Genomic DNA, 19,840 nt, shown 5'->3' with positions numbered 1-19,840 from the left:
AAACTAACGTGAGAGAGAGAAAGAGGGGGAATGGAAGACACAAGCTGGGTTCAATTTAGAGTCTTCCCACAGGAGGTGGAGTGACCTGTATGTGCTACAATAGAGGTCACGCAATTTTGAGCGGGCACCCCTGTCTTCAGAGGAGACCGAGGACCCCTGCCTTGATGTGCACATCCATAAGAAGAACCCAAAAGGTCTCTGTAGCATGCACCTTACTGGTGGGTTGCTATTGCAAACAGACTCACCACACCACTGCTACAAAATGTACACTTCACAGTAAGTTACAGCACTGGCAATTACTAAAGCTATCAAGACATAGAGCAGGGTACTACGAGGCCAGGCCAGTCGACCTGAGGCCTACTTTTGTTCTGCACATACTTCATGTTATTTTCACAAGAATATGGATTTGGGATTGAAATGTGCTCAAACCCCTAAATAGCGATGTGGTGTATGTTTACGCCTTTATCTCGATTACCTACACAAAGCTAACGACTGGAATCCCTAGCCTAGGTTAAAGAACATGGATCACGACAGGATGGAGATGGTATTTCCCCCTTCATCTCTCCTCAGCCACTTAAAGCACTAGTCCAGACTCCACCTGAGACAAAGCCCTGAGCACCGGGCCCATTCATATTCACAACACACACCGGACACCTGTTCATGGTGTCGAAGAAACATTAAGGTATCTCCATTTGAAAAAATAAAACAAATAAACAAACAAACAAACATGACCTTTAATTTCCACTGATTGCCCCAGAGAAGCTAATGAACATTTCCGTAAACATTTGCGGATTCGGAGGGAGTCATTTTAATTAGGCTACATTCCGTAGAGGAAGGATGAGGCCGGGCAAGGAGCTCAAATGAAGATAAACATTTAATCAGACGCAGCCTTGAGTTCGACTAGGTGAATTCTCTAAGCACTGACGTCCATAAAAACAACATTGACAGGCCCTGGAAAAAGATCCAATTTGTTTGTGTAGCAACAACGACCAAAAATGTATTAAAATGAGAGTTAGGGGAGTCAAACACCTGGCTGTTTGATGAGGGCAGGCCCAATCATCCTAATCAGAATTATCCTATTCCATAGGAGAAAGCCTTAATCCAGCCACTGTTGTAATGAGGTCAGGATATTCCAAGGGGGATTCACCAGCCTCAGCAGTAAGCAGCAGCACTAGAGAAGCTGCAACCACGGTAAAAGGGTTCTGGGAAGAACACAAACCTTACAGAGTTGAGCATCCAGGGCTACAGGGAGGACATCATGTAAATGAACCTCATTTAGCTTTCAGCAAGATATAAAAGAAATTGCATATTCATTAATGATACAGTATACAGTACATGCTTCATTTGGGTAGAATGGAACGACAAGACATTGGTAGCTAGCTTGTTTAGAAAGGAGAGACGCTCTGAGCTCAACTGCCTTTGTAGTCCTTTCATATTGTGTTCAATAAACACTTAAAAGGTAATCATTACCGTTACAAAAGAACAGAGGAAAGATGAAAACTGTATCTGATTGAAGCAATCTCCTGCAGCTCTCTGAAAGATTGTGCCGTGTATTCTCAAATAATAACAGTTGGGAGTTGGAGCAAACAAAAGCAGAAGAAAGGGTTAACAGACATGATGTTCCAGCCAGAGATAAGGTTCTGAATGATTACATCATGGTATCCAATTGTCCTTATTATTATTGCTGTCTATCTCCTATTGTCAGTGAACAACTCCCGAGGATACCTCCCTTCCTCAGCCATATGCATTTCATTACTCGTTAGCTGATTTTGTCCAGCACTGTGTCGCTAGGGTAGCTGCCTTCCTAGCCCTCTCTTCCTGTTGGTCTGATTCACCCACTGCCCAGTAGTATAGTGATTGTGTCCACTGAGTGTGTCCAGTCTCCAGTGAGGCTGGCTGGGTGCTGTCCTGAGCGGAGGCATATTGCATGCAAGCACCATGCCGTGCCACTGCCAGCATTGGATTATTACTGACGACAGGGGTATTAAATGTGCAGCAGGCCGAAGGAGGCCTGAGCTGATGCTGTCTTGTCTCTCTGGGTTCAGCACCAGTTCAGCGGCAGCAGGCAGCAGCAGCACTCCCACTCCACACAAAGCTGAGGCTGTGGGGGAGGTTTTTCTCACAGTGCAGTACTCAGAGTGCTGCTGCTGCGGCGCTGTATAGCGTTCATTAAAGACTGAGGGTGTCACACCAACTAAGGTCCCAGGTCCCCTTCGACTGTGGACTAGTGCTTCTGCTATTCAAGACGCGGTGACTGAGGATCAGACTCTACTCCCCTCAATATGGTGATTCTGGTTGCTACATGTTTTATGAATGCATTGATCCAGAATTTATGGCTTGAATTTATATTGCTTGGTGGGTATTTGATAAACTATTTTGGAGACAATTCAACTTAATTCTGTCTGATTCGTGCCTGTCTGAGTGGACTGATCCATTCTGGAGGCCATGGGGATGGCACAGCCTATCACTCTAAGACATGTGCTACTGAAATTGTATGGTTATATTATGTAAGAACAATGGTGCAACACAAATAAAAATTATATTATTTTATAACCAATGCCCTTTCTCCCTTGATGGATAGTGGTAGCTGTCCGCAGTTCCGAAACACATCAGTGCGCTGTTGAATTGGCGCCTTTTCCTAGACCATGTAGCTATGTGCATAATAGCAAAGTTAACCCGCATATTGGTGTTGCTGTCATGACTTCCGCCGAGGTCGGTCCCTCTCCTTGTACGAGCGGCGTTCGGCGGTCGACGTCACCGGTCTTCTAGCCATCGCTGATCCATCTTTCATTTTCCATTGGTTTTGTCTTTATTTTCTACACACCCGGTTTTCATTATCCAATTACATGTTCATGCACTCATTTTTCTCTCCTGCGCCTGACTTCATGCACCAGCTACACTCACGCACAGTTGCGAACAATGTGGCGGAGGCAGCAGTGGAGTTAGGAGACGAGAAAACAGCCCTTCCCTTAATTGTCTAAGAAAAGTGAGGAGAGCATAAACCCCAACTTAATTAGGTCTATAATCAATAGCCTAACTGTTAAATGTGCCTGGCTTTAGAAATCATAAATATACTGTATGTCTACAGAAATAAGACAGATCCTGCTTGTGTTGCTTGTTTGAGTGTTTGTTTAATAGCCTACAGATTCCGTGAGCACAAAGCCTCACGCAACCACCTGTCGGACAAACAATTTCACAAATTCTGCTGTTTTTAATCTTTCCTATGCTGTAATAAAGGCTTTACACTTTTTCTGTGAGAGCAGTCTCTCTGGTATTATTCATAATATATTTAGTGTTGTTTACATTGTTCCAAATTGTCAGCAAAATTATATTTATAATAATAATAACCCTAATTTTTGCTTTATCGCCTTGTTATTGTTTTATTACTATTATGATCATCCTTATAATAATAAGTAATGTCATTATCATTAGTAGGCTTAGTATAGCAGACTTGTATAACCACCATTGATTGAGCTGTAGGACTAAGAGCACATCCTGTTTAGTCTTAATATCCTAACTTATTTAGGTCTATATTTCAATACTTATATATAGTAGGCTACTTTAGTAATCAATAAGGTTTTCATTCATGTCATCACACTGCATTCGAGACATGCTTTATTTGAAATGCAATCAAGCATTTTAGTTTCAAAATAAAACAACAAAGTGACTATTGAATAATTAGCGTAAAAAATATTTTAAAAAACTTCAATTTCAGAAATTGCATTCATGAATGAATGCGACTGTTTTTAGTCTTTGCTGTAAAAAATGTTTTACAAATACACTTTACAAGAGACTCTGGTAGGCTTATAATTTATTTAGTGTTGTTTACATTGTTCCAAATGGTCAGAAAAATGCTATTCTAATCTAACAACACGTGTTTGAACACATAATATGACCGCAGCACTTGCTCCTTACCTTCTTTTTCTTGATCTCCAGTATTTTCTACAACTACTGAAATGTATTACACACATCAGACTTCCCCTTTACCTCCTGAGCAACCAGTAAACATTGTCAAGTCCTCTGTCACATGTGTTACGTGTTCAGAATTTGTTATAACCTATTTATTAATGTGATTATGATATGCTATAGGTCAGGTCCTGTTGGTCATGTGCATGTGATGCATACATGTGTCATGTAAAGAGAGCAAGGGTTGAAGGAATAGGGAATGTTATTCCTAAATAAATTAAGGATTTTGGCGACATCATTTTTCAGTCAGAAATGGCTGTAATTATGTTGCAGCTTCAGCAACACGATACACACTGATGATGTTCTGTGGTGGTCGCTGCAGCAGGGAGGAGAGAGCGACAACAGATGCTAGTCATACAGTCACTCGCTGTCTTTTCTTTTTAACACAGCACAGCAAGTCTGAGCTGGGCCCGTCACAATCAAATAAATTGTGGTCGGACTTCCTCTAGTAATTTGTGTGTCTTAATTATTTCATCAAACAGTATGCTTAAAGCAACATACAATAAATAAAACACTATGTGCATATAGTGGATTTAATTAAAACACATAGAATGTGTCTATATATGGAAAAATACATGTAATAAAATTTTGACCAATCGATTGGTTGATGAAAAACGACTCTTGGTCGACTAAGATTTTTTTAGTCGGAGACAGCCCTAGAATGAATGCAGTTGTTTTATTCCCACAATGATAAAGCCAGGCCGAGACTCTGGACACAGAGTTCCAACGAGAGCCAAAGAGCAAGTGATGCATTTAAAAATAGCACTTATGCATGGTATTGCAATTCTGCTACACATCTCTGGTCGTCCTACCTTCCCATGCTGAGGTAACCTAAACATGGAGGCGGTTCTGTTTGATCTGGAAAGGAATTTAAGCTTTAAGCCCCTTTGTGTGTGAGGTGTATTTCTATACAAATATTTTAATCTCAACAAGACTGTCCGGAAAATAGAGGTCATGGCTGCCAGAGCAGCCAGCAGACAATAGCACTTGGTTGCGGACCTGAGAGAAATTCTGGGTAGGATTTGTTTCTCCTGGACCTATAGCCTACTCCTCTCAGAAAGACAAAAAAGGGTGAAGGCTGCTGACTGAATAGAAAGAGCAATGACACAAAATGATAGGCCTACATGCTTCGACTACAGGAAAAGGATTGGCCAGTCTTAGTGACTAAAAACATTGGAATAGCTTTAGTTTTATGAGGGATAATAGCCTAATAGTCTGTATGTAAATCGATGTTAATGTCATGCAACGCAACATATGTAAACTCTGTCATAAAAGACAAACGATAGGTAATATTTTAAAGTATCTGCATTAGCTGAACATGAGGTACAAAACGTCCTATTCTTTATGAATGGTTCACAATTTTTTTTTATTATAATTTTTTTAAAATAATTTATTACAAAAAACATAAGGAAGGGGTAACATTAAAGTATTAGAACATGAAGGACAAACAATACAACATCAAGACACTATCAAGATCCCCCCCCCCCCCCCCCCCCCCCACAGTTCCCCAATAGCTGTCCCTCAAACATTCGAGAATGTACTTTTATTATGTTTTATTTTGACTTTATTTCCCCCTTTATCTTTTGACCATCATTCTCTCTCACACACAGCAACTCCACTCCCACTTGTCTCCAATTCCACATACCAACCCTCAGCTTCCCTCAGCCCATCCCATCTATCTCTGCTGGCCACCCACTTCGTGTTTCTACGCAACACATATCTTTCAACTATGCTATGATGTTTAACATACAATTTCAATCTACCTAATCAAATAGAATCTACAGATTGCATATTGAAGATAAATACTTTTACTAAGAGTATTAGTATATTAGTAATTGACTGACCCGGTCTCTCCAGATCTCCTAACAGTACTATTTCTAGGGTCAATTTTAGATCAATGCTATGCATTTTCAGCCATTCCTGAACCTGAGACCAGAAACAGGCTACCTGAGGGCAATACCAAAATAAATGGTCTATTGATTCTGTATCCTCACAACAAAATCTGCAGAGCTTCGATGATTTTATGCCCCAAATATTTAAAAAAAAATTTGGGGTGGCAAGAATTCTATATAATAATTTTAGCCGAAAAGCACAAAGTCTTGAATCTTGCATTGTGTAATATATCAACTCATACACCTTGTACCATGGAATTGGTACACCAAAAATCTCTTCCCAACTATTTTGCAATCTGTATGGCACAGTCGGCAACATCCTGGTCCTCAAATTAAACTGGTATACTTTCCTATTTATGGTATTTTTATTCCTCTGCCAGTTTTGATCCTTTATATTGGGCAGACAGACCAGTTCCCTACCTCCTCTTACTGCCACCCACCTCCTCCATTTTCGGGGCAATGCTGTAATCAATTGGTTGTACTCTTGGATTGAGCAGACCTACCCGTACAATTATGATAACTCCATGAAGGACATAACTCTACCATTCCAATTTACAATATAATTTAAGAACAAAATACCCTTTTTAAACATTTCCCATAAATACAGGTATTTTATCATCCAGCACATTTGAGTTCAGACATAATATTTGTTGTAATATTTGTTCTATCTTTTCAGGGGGATGAAATTGAAATTGTAGCCAGCTCTGCAATGCTTGTTTGAAAAAGACAGATACTTTGAAAAAAGTATAATTTTCAATTAATCGAAAATGAGACATGGCAATCTGCACAAAGGCAACATTTTTAAACAATGGATGAGCTTTTCTTATTAATCTACTTGAGAACCATTTAGGATTCAAATAAAACTTTAGAATGAGTGAAGCTTTTAGAGAAAGGTTTAGTGCTTTTATATGTAATATTCTCAATCCACCCAATTCATATTCATTATATAGATAGGCATGTTTTATTTTGTCTGGTTTAGCGTCCCAGATAAAGCAAAATATTTTTTGCTCATATGATTTGAAAAACGAATCATCAGGAGTAGGCAGCGCCATAATTAAGTGAGTAAACTGAGATATGACTAAGGAGTTAATTTATATTTATATTTACCTCTCCATGATTGCAGGATCTTGTCTATTTTTAATATTGTCTATTTTTAAGTTTTCTATTGAAATTCATTGTGGAGAGCTTATTTATATATTTTGTGATATGAATACCGAGTATGTCTAATTCACCATCAGCCCATTTTATAAGTAAGCTCCAGGGTAATGTAAAAGTTGTATTTTTTAAGGATCCAATACGTAATATTGTACACCTATCATAATTAGGTTTTAGTCCAGAGAGCACAGAAAAGTTAGCTAGATCTTTAATGAGACATTGCAGGGATCTAGCTTGCGGACTTAACATAAAACTTGAGTCATCGGCATACATGGACACCTTTGTTTTTAAGCCTTGGATTTATAATCCTCTAATGTTGTTATTGGATCTTATTTTAATAGCTAGCATTTCGATGACCATAATGAATAGATATGGTGACAGCGGACACCCTTGTTTAACTTCTCTTGACAATTTAAAACTCTCTGAGAAGTAGCCGTTATTTACTATTTTACACCTGTGGTTGCTATACAATATTTTTACCCATTTTATAAGAGAATTACCGAAATTGAAAAAATCCAGGCATTTATAAATAATATCCAGTCTTACTTTATCAAATGCCTTTTCAAAATCCGCTATAAATGGCATTCCTGGCTTCTTATATGTTTCATGATGTTCTATTATTTCTAGTAGTTGTCGTATATTATCTCCAATGTATCGTCCAGGTAAAAAACCTGTCTGATCAGGATGAACAATACCTGGTAAAAACCCTTTTAATTCTGAGTGCTATGCATTTTGCTAGTATTTTTGCATCACAACATTGAAGTGTAAGGGGCCTCCAGTTTTTTAGATAGACTGGATCTTTATATTTGCCATCTGGGTTTTGTTTAAATAATAGAGAAATTAGACCTTCGTGCTGAGTACCTGACAGACTACCATTTTGATAGGAGTAGTTAAAACAATCTAACAATGGAGCTTTTAGTATATCAAAAAATACTTGATATACCTCTACCGGTATGCCATCAAGCCCTGGGGTTTTTCCAGCCTCAAAAAGTTATTCCTCTGTAATTTGGCATTCGCACTGATCTTTCTGTACATTTGTTAATTTTCCATTTTTTAGATTATTTGGAAAGAATTCCTTACCATAATCTTCATTCAGTGGGAGAGGATGAGACGGAAAAGAGAACATCTGCCTAAAATAATTTCCTTCCTCTTTTAAAATATTATTCGGAGAATCATAGATGACTCCGTCTTCAGTAACGGGTTTCTGCAAATTATTTTTGTTAGCGTTCCTGTATTGGAGAATCAGGAAGAATTTTGTGCATTTTTCTCCATATTCCATACAGTTTTTTAATAGATTACATTAGATCGTTCTTGAATAAGTTCCTCAAGTTATTTTTGTTTGTCCTCTAACTTATTTTGTATCTCTGTAGTGTCGTTTTTTATTGCTATCTACCTGTACTATTATTTTATGGATTTCCATAGTTAATCTTGTTTCCTTAGCCAGAAACTGCTTTTTTATTATTGATGAATATTGAATTGAATGACTCCTGAAGATACATTTAAAGGTATCCCAAACAATAAGGGGATTTGCTGAACCTATATTATACTGGAAAAATGTTGTTATAAATTATTTTGTCTTAGTTAAAAATAAGTTGTCCTCCAGTAAACTTTGATTAAATTTCCAATATCCCCGTCCATGTGGAAAATCTATAAGAGTTATGTGAATGCCAATTAGATGATGATCCGATCACATTCTGTCTCCTATTAAAACTTTTTTAACCTTTGACGCAAAAGAGAAAGAGACAAGAAAGAAGTCAAGATGACTAGCTTGATTAAGTCTGCTCCATGTATATCTCACTAGGTCGGGTTTTTTTAGTCTCCAAATATCCACTATTTCTAATGTGTCCATAATATTTGTGATTTCCTTAAGGGCACGGTGATGACAGTCTGTAGAGTGATTACCTTCACGGTCCATTTAGGTACTTAACACTGTGTTGTAGTGTCCTACCATAATTATTAGATAATTTGTTGCCTGTAAGTTCAATAAATTGGTATAAATGTTTTCGAAGAAGTGTGGATCATCCTGATTTGGACAATATAGATTCATGAGCCAAATCTCTTTTTCGGCCACTTTCATATTCAAAAGGATCCACCTAGCTTGCGAATCATTCCTGATTCCATCATTATTTGCACATTCAGGACAAATTTTTTGTTAATTAATATCATCACACCCTTTGAGTTCCTTTATCCATGACAGAAAATAATTTCACCACCCCATTCCTTTTTCCACGCAACTTCATCTAAGGATGTAGAGTGAGTTCCCTGTAAACAGTAGATGTTATATTCCTTTTCTTTTAGCCATGTAAAGACTGATCTTCTTTTTTTATAATCTGCCAAATCATTACATTTATAACTAGCTATATTTATTTCACCCCTTACCATAACTAGATACTATTCTCAGGCTAAATTGACCATAATTAGTACTTGTAAAGTTACTGCCATCAGAGGTATTATGAAGGTCAAAACTAGAGCTTTTTTCTGATATTAAGAATTCAAGAAATAGGTTCTAGCAATATTTGTTTTATTCCCTTGCCTGTTTGACTGTGAACCAATGCCACATATGTTAGAAAATTGAGACAAATTATGTGTGTAACAAATATGAGTAGGCTGATGTGTATGATATTGGATATGATATAATGAGAGTGTGTATGATGTCTGTATAAGAATAAGACTGTAATGTGTGATGTCCAAATAAATAATAACGCAATTTGCTTGTTTGACTGTCTGTGTGTGTAACGTAATGCGTATAGCCTTAATATTCATAATTGTAATCCATATTGTATCACCATCATAGTTGCATCATAATTACCTTTAACATAATTGAAAAACACATCCCAGCATTTCCATAGCAATTGACGTTTCACCTGATCATGAGAGACCTTGTATTACTATAGAGACGTCCTCACTACAGTACAAACGTATTCCATACAATATTATATTATTCCCCAATGCCCCTATTTTGATATCTTCAACTTGCTTGTTGTAAACATATATAAACGTGTAGACAAATACATAAAAAGATAGACAAACAATAAACACATTCAACGGTTCACAAATTGTACAAATCTAATACTTCCCTCCATGAGAAAACACAGATTTCTGGCATGCACTCCTTGTAATTTCTTTAAAAACATCCCTCCCTATCTATCTGCTATGGTTGTGTCAACTAAATTGTCAAGCTTGCCCCATATTTCCTCTTAATCTCACTTTGACAATTTAGAAGCTGAGAGCAGCGTGCCTGCCTATCAGCAGCTCTGAGAGAGGCTGAGGCTGCTTCAGAGTTCCCTTCCTCCGCCCGCTTCCTTCCCTTGCATTTTGATCAGACTGGTTTATCTAATTTTCCAGTAAATGCTTGAAATGTATTCATGCACACCTTCTCCCCATAAACGTACACAGGGGAATAGGGAGAATGAGATAGAAATTAATAGCTCGGCATTAGCTCTCTTCACACCCTCGTTCCTCCATTCCGATACACATTTGGGGCAGGAGGAGCGAATCTCTTCCACCTATGGAGGGATGACTAACACTTATTCAGAAACAAGGGAGAAACCAAGACCTTTCCAACCTATAGACCCTATAAGGGATGTGGCCTTTACACAATACAGAAAGGTGAGAAAGGCATATTTTCTTGAGGTGCTATCTAACCAGATACTTTTGTATTCAAAGAGAAGTGAAATGCCCTTCCGTGGGCAGTATGACAATAGCTACACACTTTATGATCATTTTAGGTTTTAGGAAAGCATTTAGTTTGAGAGCAGTTGTATTGAATCCTGCATTCAAGCTAAAGTGGTCATCAAATGCACTCTCTATACCCCCAAAATGTTGAGAGTTTAATCAGAGGGGGAGAAAAACAACAAGGTGGCATTAGGCATGCTGAACCAGCGCCAGGAATATGCAGAGAATTGATGAGGTGTCACTTTCGCTAAGAGTCACACAATCGCTGCCGACAAGAGACTCTGTAATCCCCTGCCTGCCTGCCTGCCTGCCTGCCTGCCTGCCTGCCTGCCTGCCTGCCTGCCTGCCTGCCTGCCTGCCTGCCTGCCTGCCTGCCTGCCTGCCTGCCTGCCTATATGTCTGTCTGCCACCAACGAGCCACAGCAAAGAGAGAGAGACACTGGTTCACTTCGCATGGTGCTCATGAAAGGGAAACGCCCTTGATTTTAGGGAAGGTTACCTCGGTCTCCTTCTCTGTCCTCAACCCTGGAAAGTATTGCTCCACAGCACTAACGCACATCGTGCAACATAATTAGGATTGATGCTTTTTGGTTGTGCTATTGGAAAAACTTGACAGGAGGTACCTTACCTATGTTAATCCTAAACCCACATGGCAATATATGTAAAAACATTTCAAATAAATAATACCAGTGACATAACTTGGTCTGCCTTTTAATAACATGTCTGTTGTTTGTGTTGTTAGTAATAAATAACATGACAACAGCTGTAGCCAACAACAAGTGCAGGTCGGACAGGAGAAACAACAGCAGACTCAATTAGAAAACATGAAGGTGGATTATTTGACATTTCTTATGGAAAAGAGAGGCAGACTGAGAGAAAGATAATGCAGCGATGTAAAAGTGTATGTTTATGTGTAGGACTTTGCAGCACTGTAAGAATTAGGCTACTCCAAAAGGCTGATGGGTTAATACACATCAGATAGATTGCTGTGCAAATCATCTAAACAACAAACACAATAGAAGTAAGGACTTTTGTCTTGTGGTACGGATAACATGAATAATCTCCCGTCATGTTTGTGCTGACGCTTCCACTTGTTTTTCACTCAATTAATTAGAAAACCAATGATGACAGTATTTCTGGCCCAAATTTGTAATCAAAAGTACGGGTGGCTGGGTTTTGCACATCGCTTTAATTTCCTCTCATTAGTAGTGGCAGTGACTTTGATCAAATCTTCATGCATCTAATTAGATTGATTCACTCATTAACAACTAATTATATCAAAATCGAGATCAATATTTGAAATTAAAGCCATGGGATCATTGAACTAAATTGACCTGCACCCAGAGGAAAAGTGGTGACAGAATTCAGACAAAACTTGACGCTTGAATGTCATACCAAAAACTGCTTCCTTCTCTCTCTGTCTCGGTACTGTCATGAATTCCTTATACAGCATATTCAAGCACAAATACTTGTCACCACATGAAAAAAAAACACTTCACGGTTGAAGGATCAAAATGCCTTAGTATTTCATAAAAAAACCTTTAAGAGAGGAAGGATTATGATTTGTAACTCCAGAGGTTTGGCAGGGCCTGAGTTGATGTGGGAGTGACAGGTAAGTTATGAAAGGGGGGCTGAGACCAATCACTGTGCTCCATTATACAATTAAAACACTGCTGCTTTTCTTTGCCTGGGCTCCTCTGATGATTCCATTGCCTGTCGGTTAATGTGCTGAAACCACCACGTTTGCTTCATTGGGATCAATTGTATTATAAATGCAGCAATGCCTTCACTGGCAGCAGCTTATGAATTTCCTTAGAGAAACTTTTGTAATTGCAATCATTCAAAATCCATCCAGCATTAGGCAGCAGGCGAAATAATGTTTAGTTCCAATCTCCCTGACAGTCTCCACGTACGTAGGCTAGAGAGAGAACCCATACCCCAAAAAGAGATTGAACATGAACGACAAATAAAATGTGAACATCAAGCAAGACACTGTCTCACTTCCATTAAATGATAAAGTAGCTGTACTGAAAAGAAAATAACTCATTTAAATGGCTGGCCTATAGGTCAAGGACAGCCGGAGCAAATGGCTTCTGTGATTTCTTTTCACACGGGCATACAAATAAAAACATTTTGCACTTTCATTTTCTGTGACAGAAAGCTAAACAAGTTGTGTTATCTTTTCTTATTGGTGTGATACAGTATATGAAATGTGAAACACCTCTAGGCTTATGCAACCTATGCTAAATACTTTTTTATGTTAACATTATGAGTTCTACATAATGCTGGATGAATACAACCTCACTGAATAAGAACCCAGGTGTGATTGACAGTTACATTTATGGTTGAGGCCAAACAGGAATTCCTTTAAGAATGGGTAACGTAAAAATAAACATAAGTTAAGCGACACATCAATGATCTAGCTCTTATTCCACAGATACATAGGTGAAAATAGACTGTTGCAAGTTCTTATGTGTGTAGGCTTAGTGCTTTATTCAGCCAGTGAGCATCATCAAGGTCGCACTATACTTAAAGGGATACTTTGGGATTGAAGGGCAACGAGGCCCTTTATCTACTTCCCCAGAGTCAGATAAACTCGTGGATACCATTTTTATGTCTCTGCATCCAGTATGAAGGAAGTTGGAGGTAGTTTGGGAGCCAATGCTAACTAGCGTTAGTGCAATGACTGGAAGTCTATGGTATCTATTAGCATGCTAGCAGTTACCATAAACTTCCAGTCATTGTGCTAACAGTAGTTAGCAATTATGCTAGCGCTATTTAGCAACTTCCTTCAAACTGCAAGCAGAGACCTAAAAATGGTATCCACGAGTTCATCTGACTCTGGGGAAGTAGACAGTAAAGCTCTTCACTGCCAAAATCCCAGAGTATCCCTTTAAGGAGCTCAATGACACTGTGCTCACAATACAGATGAAACCTCCAATTAAGATCGGCCGAGAACATCATGCTCTCCAATTTCCTTTATACAGCAGCTAAACACAAAATGAGCCTATTCCTATTTTACAGTGGTTTTCATAATGTACAATGGGCATGCACATGATGAAAATCACCATCTTAACTGTTCAATAGATGGTGTACATGGCTCAATTCTGTATCATACATTCTTCCTTCTTGTCTTACTGTTGGCAGCTAGACAACAGTCCCAAACAAAAACAGGAAAGGGGAAACTAGGTGACAGGAACAAATTACATTGCAAACTAATTCTGTCAGCTGCAAAAACATGTGTTGATGTTGGAACCTAAATAAATGGAATCATGTGATTCTACACAGAAGACAATCAAGATACTTTTAGATAATATGTACTTTGCCAGTATGAATAAAATACTTATAAATTAGATTTAATGCACAAAAATGTTTGAATTAAATGTTCCTTTGCTAACTCATTTAAAACACAGTATAGCTGAAGTTAAGTTTAAGTAAAATAATCAAATGCTCATACCTATAGCCCTGAAGAATATGGCTGATTTTGTGTCTGAAGTGGTTTTACATTGTCACGGAGGACATCAGAAACATTTGCAATGATAACCACAGAGTGGTGAGGAGAAGAAGGGCTCATACCTCATTGGTGTTCCATCTGTGTCTCTCCTTTGGCAGCGACGAGCATTTTGGTAGACATTCTAGCAGCTTTTTGGGCAGGTATATTTTCAAATGTCCATGTTCATCTGCAAAGAGAGAAAGAGATAAGTCACATTACAGTGCATGCTTGCTCCTTTCTCCTTTTGGGTTTCTTAATTTTTTTTTGTTAGACCTGAGGAATCAGAACTGTGTCATAGATGGGGCAGCTTTTAGTATAAATACTGTAATGGAAAAAAACTGTAGAATATACTATAGTAATTAATGTGTTGTTTTTGCGGATAGAAGTATACTGTAGTATTTACTGTAGTGTTTTTGTGGACTGTAGTATCCTGTAGTATTTACTGTAGTGTTTTTGCGGACTGTAGTATACTGTAGTATTTACTGTAGGGTTTTTGCAGACTGTACTATACTGTAGTATTTACTGTAGTTCTTTGAGGACTGTAGTATACTGTATTATTTACAGTAGTGTTTTTGGAAATCGCACTATACAGTAGTACTTACTGTAGTGTTTTTGCAGACATTACTGTAGTATTTACTATAGTGTTTTTGTTTTATTATCTTTGACATAGAAGTGGAGGCTTTCTCCTTCAGAAAACCAAATGGAGAAATACTAAAAGAGCTGATTTTCCATAACCTTTACGTAGGTAGGACTGGGTTCTGAACGGCCAGCTTCTGCTCTTTTTGATAACCTGTAGGGAACACAATATATAGTCTCTACTTGGCATGTAGGTTTCTCAGTTATGGGGGAGGGGCATGGGCAAGGTATGTGCAAATTAAATACTGTAGAATTTACTATAACTATATACTATAGTTTTTTGGGACTGTAGTGTTTTTGCAGACATTACTGTAGTATTTACTACAATATTCTACAGTATAATACAACATTCTATAGTAAGTACTACACGTGATAGAGGGATACTACAGTGTGTAGTGTAGTATTCTACAGTAGCTTATGCTACAGTTTACTATAGAATTCTATAGTAAGTACTGTATTATTCTATAGTAAACTGTAGTATTTTTTCATGTGAGCACTCTCCACTGTTTCAGTGATTCAAACTGCAAGCTGAAGTGGGACCACATCCTCTCACACAAGCTCAAATGCCAGTGGATGATACAAAAAGGAAATAGGCCAACAAGTTGTTGAGTAGGGAAATTAAAGCTGTGTTGTATCTTCCCCTCTTCTCCCAGTTTCAAAGGGCTTGGCAGCCCAGTCAAATCAATGTCGTTCTGAAGCAATGATACTGTCTGTAGCCTTATCTGTGAATCGGCTTTAATTACACACTTGTTATTATCTGTCGATTATATCCATCTCCTAAAGTTGTCCACTAACTTTATTTTTACATAAATGTTTCCATATTCACAAAGAGAACCATGGGGCCTAATGCACAAAATGTAAAAGCCCAATTATAATACCATAATTCAGTGAATTATTGAAAGCGAGTAGGCCTAACCTAGTCAATAGAAAGCCCATTGCTTTACATGGTTACACGTCATGTTACATTTCACAATCATTTCATAAAGATGATGTAGCAAATTCAGTGCAGAGGAGACATGCTTAGATACAATCATGCATTAGGCCCATGCTGTTTAAGGTCCTATTGCTCATTCAAGTTGCACTGCCTCCTCATTCCTGCTATTCAAATATGCAGATGGCATTTCATCCAAGACTTAAGTGGGTGCAAATTCTATTTGTCTGGAGACCAAATTTACTGTGAATTTATAATTATGAACAAAACTAATATAGTCTTTGGGATGAATATTACAAGGAAATTAAAATAATATTTTTTTGTAAGCATAAACACACAGCTTTTAGAAAGCCTATGCATCCATAGCTTTTGCAATTTACATACCAAATGAGCATATCTCATTCCCAGCCAACAGCTTATCATTAAGGGTGGGTTTAAAGACAGAGAGAAGCTACTGGCTGCCAATCATAATGACATGACATCATAGTAGCAGGTGGCCTTTCAAAGAATGGAAGCAATGCTACAGTACGAAGAAAACAACCCACTAACCTTGGCTACTATGTAAATCAAGTTTTCTGGATAATTATTTGTTAGGAGAGAAGTTCACACTGAATAATAATGTGTTTACATAACAAAACAAAAATGATCAATTATAGACAGTGTTGTGTTTTGTAGGCCTACATTTTGGCTATGGGCCTAAACAATAATATTCCTGCTCAGCTTTACATCTCCCGACTAAAGTCACCCATCAAGGCACATCTGCTGAACAAATTGTACTGTTTCCTGATACATTTGTTGTGAAGATTCAGACTGAATAATACTATTTCCAATTACCATTACATTTGTTGATATGTGAAAGAAATGTTGATCTTCTTATCCAGTTGTGAGGTCTTTTTAGTAGAATGATAATAATAGAACCTTATAATAAAACCTTATAATAGAACCTTATAATAGAACCTTATAAATAGAACCTTATAATAGAACTGTATAATAAAACCTTATAATAGAACTGTATAATAGAACCTTATAATATAACTTCATAATAGAACCTTATAATAGAACTGTATAATATAACCTTATAATATAACTGTATAATAGAACTGTATAATAGAACCTTATAATATAACTGTATAATATAACCTTATAATATAACTGTATAATAGAACCTTATAATATAACCTTATAATAGAACGGTTTAATAGAACCTTATAATGTAACCTTATAATATAATTGTATAATAGAATCTTAGAATAGAACTGCATAATAGAACCTTATAATATAACTATATAATAAAACCTTATAATATAACTGTATAATATAACCTTATAATATAACTGTATAATAGAACCGTATAATAGAACTGTAGAATAGTACCTTATAATAGAACCTTATAATAGAACTGTATAATAGAACCTTATAACAGAACAGTATAATAGAACTGTATAATATAACCTTATAATAGAACCTTATAATAGAACTGTATAATAGAACCTTATAATAGAACATTATAATAGAACCGTATAATAGAACTGCATAATATATCCTTATAATAGAACCTTTCTGATTTGGTATTACAATTTAAGCAACCACACTTGCTTTAGAGTTGGGGTGGATATCAGTGTGAGGTATACATCATCTTTAGTACCAGGGGAATACCATCTTTCTCAGATTGTCATCCTCCTACTAAAGTCACTGGTGACACATCAAGGCACATCTGCTGAAAAAATTCCATAGTTTCCAGCAATGCTGGTGAGGCCACGCACAGAGAGCCCATGGCAAATACTTAGATTTTAAGTACAGAACCTCCATTCCAGTCGTGTACTAGGCCTATGTCAAGAGACCTATTGAAAGGGAAGAGAATTTATAGCCTAGGCCGAGTAGGCCCTAGCTTGTACAATCCCATTATTCATTCAGATGGTACAAACAAACTGCTGTTCCAGCCACCTGATCAGGGAGGAAGAGAAACATCAGAGCCGTGTTTAGTGTTGCTCCCACAGGGAGCCGGTAGTAGAGATGGATGTGTAGATCTGTAGCCGTTTGCTGCATCCAACTGTACCTGGAAATTCTGCGTGTGTAAACTCTTTTTATATGAGATGAACAGGTATCTGTAATCATTCGTTTCGCCCAATTACCAAACCCGTACAGCATCTGCTTGTAGGTTCCACCAAAGTGGTGTTATTATTGTCATCAGAGGTAAACAGGATGGAGCTGAATGATCAGAGATGTATCAGGCAGGGAAATGAGAGGGAAAACGGGACATGGGCAAATTAGGGAAACAACTAAATAGGTAATAAGGGAAAGAATCACACAAAATAAAAAGAGAAGCACATAATGAAAAGGGGAAAAACAAACAACTATCACCTTATAATGAAATGTTTTCTTTTTCTTTTTAAGACTAGACCAATTAGCTATTGTTGGACTAATTGCATTTTCTACATTTTTTCTGTGGATTGGCTTTCAGCATGTGTCACACACTCTGCCTGCGGAATGTTTATCTGTTGTTTGTTTTCTAATGAGAAGCCATGAGTCCACCGTCCACTGAGTCCTGGCTCAAACATTAAAGGTGATGCTTAAAGGCAAACCAGACCACACTCAGATTGAACCAGTTGTGTCCAGGGGAAGCCATCTCTCACCTCCCTCTCTATAGTACAAACAGAGCAGAGTTCTCCGACTGCCTGCTCTTGAAATCAATCCTCAACAGAGCAGCAGCAGGCCCACTCGCCAGCCAGCCTATCCCACCATGGAGCTCTGCCAATGATCAATGCTAACCTATGACAAACCCTCAGATGACATCATCGAGGGGAGAGACTCCATCAGAGAGACTCAATAATTATGGTATTCAATGTCACTACAATTTCATTTTAGAAATCAAGAATATGTACTGCACTACTGAATTCAACATCAAGCCATTGATAAAACTTCCTTAAAACCTGGTCATAAAATGTTTTGGATAATGTCTCAAAAAGCTCTCTGAGTGGTGTAATGGGAATTTCCAGGTGAACAAAAAGGAGAGTAGCCGTTGACAACATCAATAAAAAAATCTACCCCGGTTTATTATTTTATGCACAGAACTCGGTGATATACTGCAGGAGGTAACTTAAACTGTAAACTCGCCACCTGTTTGCAAAATTACATGGAGATATGATATCAGAGCATGACAATGTTATATTTCACACCGAGGCTCGGTGGTTATCGAGGGGGAATGCTGGAAAGATTTTTCAGATTCTTCACAATGACACACTGTTGTCATTCAAAATGGATGTTAAAAAAAACAGACTTTGTTGACTTTCTGTGTAATGAAAATAAAATGTGTCTCCTTGCCTATGTAACAGACATATTTGGGAAACTGAATGAACTGAACACAAGCATGCAGGGGAAATACAAAAACATTCTACAGATGTGTGACAGAATCAGTGGATTCAGTGGAAAGAATTCTTATTGGAGAGTCTTTCAAAAGCGAATCATGCCCCCTTCACTAGGCTGTGCATGTTTCTAACAGAAAACAGCATCAGTAAGTATCACACATGAGTGATGACTGCTCACCTCCGACGCTTGGAAGAAAAAAAACGAGCTCCGACTGGGAAAAATCGCTTTGAAAGGGTCATCCGACCTGAAGATCACTGACGTCATGATTTGACCTCGTATTTTTCAGTTTCCTGGTAACCTTCACCAGCTCATATCTGTTTGAAGCTGGATTCAGTGTTCTCGTCTGCATTAAAACCAAATATCCATCCAGGTTGGATGTGACAGCAGAGATGAGGTGTGCGCTGTTGACCACGTCCCCTGACTTTGAGAAGCTCCGACTCGACATGCATCAAAACACATCCATCTCATTAGTGGTGGTGAGATAAGATACATTATGTTAGACTAATTTCTAATTGACTGTCATTAGCCCCACATTAAAAGTATGTGATGGTGAGTTGAGAAGACAATCAGAAACAGTGTTAGAATGTTTTTCAATTGACTACCAAAGCCCTAAGTAAAAAAGTCAACATTGGCTGTTAATTACATCATTTTTTTTCACATGGTTGAAGTCGCAAGAATTTTCAGATATCAAAATGGGGTCGTGGGCCAAAAATGTTTGAGAACCCC

At 37.9% G+C, this 19,840-nt stretch overlaps 1 protein-coding gene and 1 non-coding gene across 9 annotated transcripts in view; both read right to left on the bottom strand.

Annotated features, from left to right (window-relative positions):
- LOC110532462 (calmodulin-binding transcription activator 1) overlaps positions 1-19,840 on the bottom strand; it is a 616,618-nt gene that overhangs the window by 580,621 nt on the left and 16,157 nt on the right. For all 8 annotated transcript variants that reach the window (XR_005053299.1, XR_005053300.1, XM_036988465.1 and 5 more), the window contains one exon: positions 14,265-14,368. Coding sequence is in view for 6 of the 8 variants with exons in the window: in XM_036988465.1 (XP_036844360.1) it covers positions 14,265-14,368 (104 nt within the window). In the remaining 2 variants the exon portion in view is untranslated. The remainder of the gene's footprint in view (positions 1-14,264; positions 14,369-19,840) is intronic.
- Positions 14,856-14,910, bottom strand: LOC118966205. Its single transcript, XR_005053471.1, has one exon. It is a non-coding gene; the product is annotated as a U7 small nuclear RNA (small nuclear RNA).

Source organism: Oncorhynchus mykiss, chromosome 9 (genome assembly GCF_013265735.2).
Source record: "Oncorhynchus mykiss isolate Arlee chromosome 9, USDA_OmykA_1.1, whole genome shotgun sequence".
Taxonomy (NCBI): domain Eukaryota; kingdom Metazoa; phylum Chordata; class Actinopteri; order Salmoniformes; family Salmonidae; genus Oncorhynchus; species Oncorhynchus mykiss.
The sequence above is the reverse complement of the archived record's forward strand: the minus strand, read 5'-3'. Positions and strand labels throughout refer to the sequence as shown.